The 7,422-nt window shown below is 39.1% G+C and overlaps 1 protein-coding gene across 1 annotated transcript; it reads left to right on the top strand.

Moving 5' to 3' along the window:
* The first annotated feature begins 445 nt into the window (after positions 1–445).
* On the top strand, positions 446–1,375 carry LOC100447526 (olfactory receptor 7A10-like). The gene has a single exon (XM_054541354.2). The coding sequence runs from the start codon at positions 446–448 to the stop codon at positions 1,373–1,375; it is 930 nt and encodes a 309-aa protein (XP_054397329.2).
* The last annotated feature ends 6,047 nt before the right edge of the window (positions 1,376–7,422 follow it).

Genomic DNA, 7,422 nt, shown 5'->3' with positions numbered 1-7,422 from the left:
TGAAGGTTATGAGAAGCTGAGGAGGTTGGGGACGAAGAAAGTTGGGAAGATGTTGGTCAAAGAATAGAAAATGACAGTTAATGAGAAGGAATTCATTCGAGAGATCTATTGTACATCATGGTAACTATAGTTCATGATGATATTTTGTAATTTCAGAAATGGCAAAGTGGATGTTAGGTGTTCTCACCACAAAAATGATAATTATGTGAGATAATGCAGATTTTAATTAGCTACAAATGGCCATTCACATTGTACTTATACTTAAACACATTATGTTGTACATGATAAATACATGCAACTTTACCTGTAATTTTATAAATACATATTTTACAAAAAGAAATTAACTTCTTGTCTAAAGAATATAAATGACAACACTTCTTTTAGGATTGTAAGGCATACTTGTGTCATATTATCTTTCTCTTTTTTTGGAAGTCACATCAACAAGATGAAACCAGGGAATGATACACGAATTTCAGAATTTCTTCTTCTAGGACTTTCAGCGGAACCAGAATTGCAGCCCTTCCTCTTTGGGCTGTTCCTGTCCATGTACCTGGTCACCGTGCTTGGGAACCTGCTCATCATCCTGGCCACAATCTCAGACTCCCACCTCCACACTCCCATGTACTTCTTCCTCTCCAACCTGTCCTTTGCAGACATCTGTTTTGTGTCTACCACTGTCCCGAAGATGCTGGTGAATATCCAGACACAGAGCAGAGTCATCAGCTATGCAGGCTGCATCACCCAGATGTGCTTTTTCCTACTATTTGCAGTGTTAGACAGCTTTCTCCTAGCTGTGATGGCCTATGATCGGTTTGTGGCCATCTGTCATCCTCTGTACTACACAATCATCATGAACCCTCAGTTCTATAGACTGCTGGTTTTGGCATCCTGGATTCTTAGTGTCCTGAATTCTCTGTTACAAAGCTTAATGGTGTTGCCACTGCCCTTCTATTCAGACACAGCAATCCCCCACTTTTTCTGTGAACTTAATCAGGTGGTCCATCTTGCCTGTTCTGACACCTTTCTTAATGACATCATGATATATTGTACAACTGTGCTGCTGGGTGGTGGTCCCCTCACTGAAATCCTTTACTCTTACTCTAAGATAGTTTCCTCCATACGTGCAATCTCATCAGCTCAGGGGAAGTACAAGGCATTTTCCACCTGTGCATCGCACCTCTCAGTTGTCTCCTTGTTTTATGGTACAAGCCTAGGAATGTACCTTAGTTCTGCTGCAACCCACAACTCACCCTCAAGTGCAACAGCCTCAGTGATGTACACTGTGGTCACCCCCATGCTGAACCCCTTTATCTACAGTCTGAGGAATAAAGACCTAAAGGATGCTCTGAAACACTTCTTCAGAGGGAAGCAATAAAAGGAGTCTTCTTCAATTAATGCCTGTGATTTCAGAGCTCTAATTCCCAGAGATAGAAACCATGATTCATTAATGAGATTGTGGAAGTAGAAGTTACTCCTTCTATTATCTACCTGGAGTTTCCATTTCTTTGATTCCAACTGCTTTATAAAGTTTATGATTTTCCTTTAAAAAGTTTTCTGCTCTCAAGTATCCAACAGTTTTTTTCCTTTTGTCATTTTCCCACTTTCCCAAAGTTATCCCCAAAGTAGGGTTGGAAATAAGGTGGAGGCCAGGCACGGGGGTTCACCCCTGTAATCCCAGCACTTTGGGAGGCCAAGGCAGGTGGATCACTTGAGGTCAAGAGTTTGAGACCAGCCTGACCAACATTGCAAAACCCCGTCTCTACTAAAATACAAAAATTAGCTGGACATGGTGGTGGGTACCTGTAATCCCAGCTACTCGGGAGGCTAAGACAGAAGAATCGCTTGAATTCAGGAGGCGGAGGTTGCAGTGAGCTGAGATCGCATCACTGCACTCCAGCCTGGGCGATAGAGCAAGACTCAGTCTCAAGAAAACAACCAACAACAACAATAATAAAAGAAAAAAAAGTACAATGAGATTTCATCTTACCCAAATTAGAATGGATATTATTAAAAAGGAAAAAAAAAACAGTTGCTGGGAAGAATAAGGAAAAAAGGGAACTCTTATACACTGTTGGTTAGAATGTAAATTAGTAGATCCTTTATGGAAAATAATATGGAGATTTCTCAAAAAACTAAAATAGAACTACCATCTGATGCAGCAATCCCACTACTGGATCTATAACCATAGGAAAAGAAGTCAGTGTATCAAAAAGATACCTGCATTTGCATGTTTATTGCAACACTATTCACAATAGTTCAGATAGGGAATCAACCAAAGTGTCCATCAGTGCACAAATAGATAAAGAAAATGCAGTACATATACACAATTGAATACTATTCAGCCATAAAAAAGAATAAAATTATGACATTTGCAGCAACATGGATGGGACTGGAAGCTACTATGTTAAGTAGCTTATTTCACAGTATTTCACAATATTTCATAATAAGCCAGGCACAGAAAGAAAATACTGCTTGTTCTCACTCATAAGAAGGAGCTAAAGAAGTTGACCTCATGGAGATAGAGAATAGAATTGTAGATATAAGAGATATAGAAATTTGAAAGAAGAGGGGGAAATTGAGGTGGAAGTTTCACTGCAGATACCCTCCCTGAGTGTATGATTGAGAAGAGATTGCAGTCAGGAGAGAATCCAAGGTACCCAGGAGGGGCTGCATGAAATGATGTACAAGAAGAAACGCCAGCATTCTTTTCAGTGGCAGACAGGACTAAGTCTCCACATGTGAAGAAAAAACAACCAACTTCTTCACATGTACAGAAAAAACAACCAACTTTTCTTCTTCCAGTCACCCTATGATACTTTTTAGATTTTTCTGTATGTGAGCCATTCTCCTATGGAGGTCTTCCAATATGTCAAGACTTTATGTATCTGTGTGTGTGTGTCTGTGTCTGTGTGTGCGTGTGTGTAGCCTCATCAAAAAAATAAGAATGTACAATAACTACTTATTAGAAAGTACACATGAGATATAACTGATTTTGATCCCCATGTAGATCTTCTATACATATGACAGGTTACTAACATTATAAAATTTATTGAAATAGTATAGCAAGTTATGGATTGCAATCAATTGCGATTAACAGAACGTCAAATGAAAATCGTGGCTCTTAATTTGCTAAGTGATACACAATATAAAAAGCTGTAAATTGTGACATCCAAACCATAAAATGGGTTGGGAGTGAGGGGTGGAATAAAAATGTTGAGTTTAGATATGTGGTCAACGTTATCAGCAAACTACAGATCTGACAAATTGTTAATATGCAGAATTATGTCCAGAATACCCTGAATCCAAGATGTGAAATCAATCAACGTGTCCATCAATGAATGAATGGATTTTAAAATATTATATAATTTCATTATGTATTATACACACACACACATAATAGAATATTATTCAGCCATAAACAAGAAGGAAATTCTGTCATTTGAGACAACATGGATGAGTCTAGAGGACATTATGTTAAGTGAAATAAGACAGCCACAGAAAGACAAATACCATGTGATCTCACTCATATGAAATTGAAACAAGTTGATCTCACAGAATTATTGAGTAGAATGGTGGTTACCAGAGGCTGGGGCAGTTGCAGCGTGAGGAGTGGGGAGATGTTTGTCCAAGGATACACAATTGTAGTTAGGAGGAATACATTCAAGAGATCTATTGTACAGCAAGGTGACTATATTTAATGATGACATATTGTATTCTTGAAAAATGCCGGCCGGATCACGAGGTCAAGAGATCGAGACCATCGTGGCCAACATGGTGAAACCCCGTCTCTACTAAAAATACAAAAATTAGCCGGGTGTGGTGGTGGGTGCCTGTAATCCCAGCTACTCGGGAGGCTGAAGCAAGGAGAATCGCTTGAACCCTGGAGGTGGAGGTTGCAGTGAGCCAAGATCGTGCCACTGTACCCCAGCCTGGCGACAGAGCAAGACTCTGTCTCAAAAAAAAAAAGAAAAAAGAAGAAGGAGAAGGAGAAGGAGAAGGAGAAGGAGGAGGAGGAGAAGGAGAAGGAGAAGAAGGAGAAGGAGAAGGAGAAGGAGAAGGAGAAGAAGAAGAAGAAGAAGAAAAAGAAGAAATGCCAAAGGTGGATATAAAGGAATCTCACTACGAATATGATAGCTGCATGAGATAATGCATATATTAATTAGCTAGATCTAACCATTCCACAATGTATATATACTTCAAAGCATCATGTTGGACACAATAAATATATACAATTGTATCTGTCCATTTAAATAAATAAATACTTTTTTTAAAAAATTAATGAGATCACCCTTATAAGGTGCTAATCTAAGGGTAACTTGCATGAAAAGATGTAAATATATCTCTTATAATTATCAAATGTTTTATAAATGAAAGATTAAATGACAGCTCTTAACCTGTGTTCCTATCACAAGTCAATGCTTTGGAGACTCAAGGGGCTTAGTCAAGAAAGATTCCTCAGCTTAAACTTCGGAGGAAACTTTCCCTCAGGGTTGGAGTGAAGTGATGGGAGGTTAGACCTTTGGAAGGCAGACAAATCCATGGAGAAGGAATAATAAAGACTCAATTCACCTGATGTTTAATCTGGTGTCTTGGGAACTGAGTATGCAAGAAAACAATTTCTTTCTGTGAAGAGCAATGTCCCACAGGAACTTAATGTGATCAGGGGTTGAACAACAAAAGGAAATGTCTCCAATGAGCAGGCATACGAAGCTGTAAATTTCTCCGCCTCAGGTGGCCCCCAGCATATGCAACCTTCGGCTGGATGGGACATCCTTGTTTCTTTTGGAGTCTATATCTGCTGGCTCAGGGGTACTGATTTTTTCCTTTCTCCTACTGTCTTGTCTTGGGACACAGCCTCAGTCTCCACCATCAACCATCCAGGGAGGAATTTGCACTTCTAGATTGAGATCTTCATTTCAGAAAACCCAACAAGGTGAGTCCAATAGGTACTGTAGGAAAGGATCAGGGAGATTGCAAGTTGTGAACATAGACCCAAGATCGCGAAAGAGCCAATCCTGGCTACACCAGAGTGGAGAGGCTGCTGTGGGTATTTGCTTGGTGAAGGAATTGATTCATATCTTCATTTATGATGCTAAGAAGAGAAGTGCATGTTGAACTCAGCAATGGAGAGTGATAGCCGACAATCAAGTAAGGGTAATGAAAGCCCAATTACAAGAGAAAATGTGGGGTCTAAAGTAGTTCCAGTGAAAGCAGAACATCCACCCAAGAATCATTGCAATTAAGTGGGAAAGAGAAGTAGGGTATTAGTTATGGGGGATACGAGCAGAATCCGCCATAACTAATACCCTTTTTTTTTTTTTAAGACAGAGTCTTTCTCTGTCGCCCAGGCTGGAGTGCAGTGGCGCAATCTCAGCTCACTGCAACCTCTGCCTCCCAGGTTCAAGCAATTCTCCTGCCTCAGCCTTCCAAGTAGCTGGGATTACAGGTGCACGCCACCACACCCAGCTAAATTTTGTATTTTTAGTAGACACAGAGTTTCACCATGTTGGCCAGGATGGTCTCAATCTCTTGACCTCGTGATCCACCCACCTCGGCCTCCCAAAGTGCTGGGATTACGGTGTGAGCCACTTGGCCCAGCCAACTTTTCATTTTTAAGAAGGACATATTTGAGTTTGTTTCCATATTGATGAGAAAGATCCAGACCATCTACTACCTGGCAACAGCAGTTTATGAAACATACAGTTTTCAGCCTCTTTTCTTATGCTAGGTATTCAAATGAATTAAAAAATTTATTTAAGAGTTGAAAACTGGTATATTAATGGCCTTTACTTTGCAATTTTTCCTTACTAGTAAGACTGACTACATCTGTGTTCATTAGACATTCATCACTCTACTGGAAATTGTCTATGAAAATTCTTGGCTTTTGTATGATGGGTTCAAAGTGATTTTATTTGTGTTTTTATTGCATTCTTTAACATATAAGCATTGGAGTTTTTGCCAATTTTGGCATTCGTCATTTAGTTCTTTTATGTAAGTTATTACATAAAGAATGTTCTTATATGTACTTTTTTTAAGCTGTTTTATGTTCTTTTATGTAAATTTCAATGTATTTGAGAGGACTGTGTGGAAGTTTAAAAAGCTTGTGTAGCCAAATCCATCCATTGGTCACATTGTATCTCCCTAATTGCCTTATAAATGTAGAAAGTTCTTCTGCAACTTTTGGCTGAATAAATCACCTTCTATATATAAATTTCCAACTTCTTTTCACATCTCTGTCATTCCTTATTGTGCCTTTTAGCTTTTTGTATTCGATCCATATCTAGAAGTTGCATCACCTTTATATCTTATAAACAGATTTGAATCCTTATATCTAAAGGTCACATTTATCTGTCATAAACATGTTTGAATCCTTACATCTTTATATAAGATCAAATTATAACCTTAGATACTACTTCCTTTTCACTTTTGTTTGTTTGTTTGTTTGTTTTTGAGATGGAGTCTTGCTCTGTGCCCAGGCTGGAGTGCAGTGGTGCCATCTCAGCTCACTGCAACCTCCACCTCCCGGGTTCAAGTGACTATCCTGCCTCAGCCTCCTGCGTAGCTGGGATTACAGGCGCCAACCACCACGCCCAGATAATTTTAAAAGGCTTCCTGTCGTATTCTTTAGTTTCCAGTTTAATCTTAAATTTGTTACCCATTTTGATGTTATTAAATTATTTCTATTTTATATGATTATATTAAAATTTTTTCAGATTTTCATTCCATGTTGCTTTAGACAGTTGTTTTGAAACCACTGTGCTTAACCTAATTGCATTTTAACTGTCATTCCTTGTTGTATAAGTTCGTTTCTTTTAAAACTTCTCTTTCTATATTATGCACACTTTTGTATTCATACAACACTTATACAAATGCATAGACAGAATCCTATGCAGATCACAAATATGCTATATTTTAGTGCAGTTGTTTTTAGCTTGTCTTCTCCTTTCCTTTCCTATCCTATAAATGCTATAAAAACATTCTGGATTTTTTTTTTCTTTAAGACGGAGTCTTGCTCTTGTCACCCAGGCTGGAGTGCAATGGTGCAATCTCGGCTTACTGCAACCTCCGCCTCCTGGGTTGAAGCAATTCTCCTGCCTCAGCCTCCCGAAGTAGCTGGGATTACAGGTGCATACGACCATGCCAGGCTAATTTTGGTATTTTTAGTAGAGACAGGGTTTCACCGTGTTGGTCAGGCTGGTCTCAAACTCCTAACTTCGTGATCTACTCGCCTCGACCTCCCACATTTTGGAATGTTTATGTTAAAATTGTCATTCTCACTTGAGTGGGTGGCATGATTTTGTCCCCCAGGGGACATTGAGCAATGACATATTTGGCTTTCACCCTGTAAAAGGTCAGTAGACAACAGGGACAGATCCCACCACAATAAATAATCTGGCTGAGAATTGAAGTAGTGCTGAGATT

This window comes from Pongo abelii, chromosome 20 (assembly GCF_028885655.2).
Source record: "Pongo abelii isolate AG06213 chromosome 20, NHGRI_mPonAbe1-v2.0_pri, whole genome shotgun sequence".
Taxonomy (NCBI): domain Eukaryota; kingdom Metazoa; phylum Chordata; class Mammalia; order Primates; family Hominidae; genus Pongo; species Pongo abelii.
Note: the sequence above shows the minus strand (reverse complement) of the source record. Positions and strands in the feature narration are given on the sequence as shown.

Bases quoted from the DNA above. Each gene is read 5' to 3' on its own strand.
- LOC100447526 (XM_054541354.2), top strand. From the start codon at position 446: ATGAAACCAGGGAATGATACACGAATTTCAGAATTTCTTCTTCTAGGA.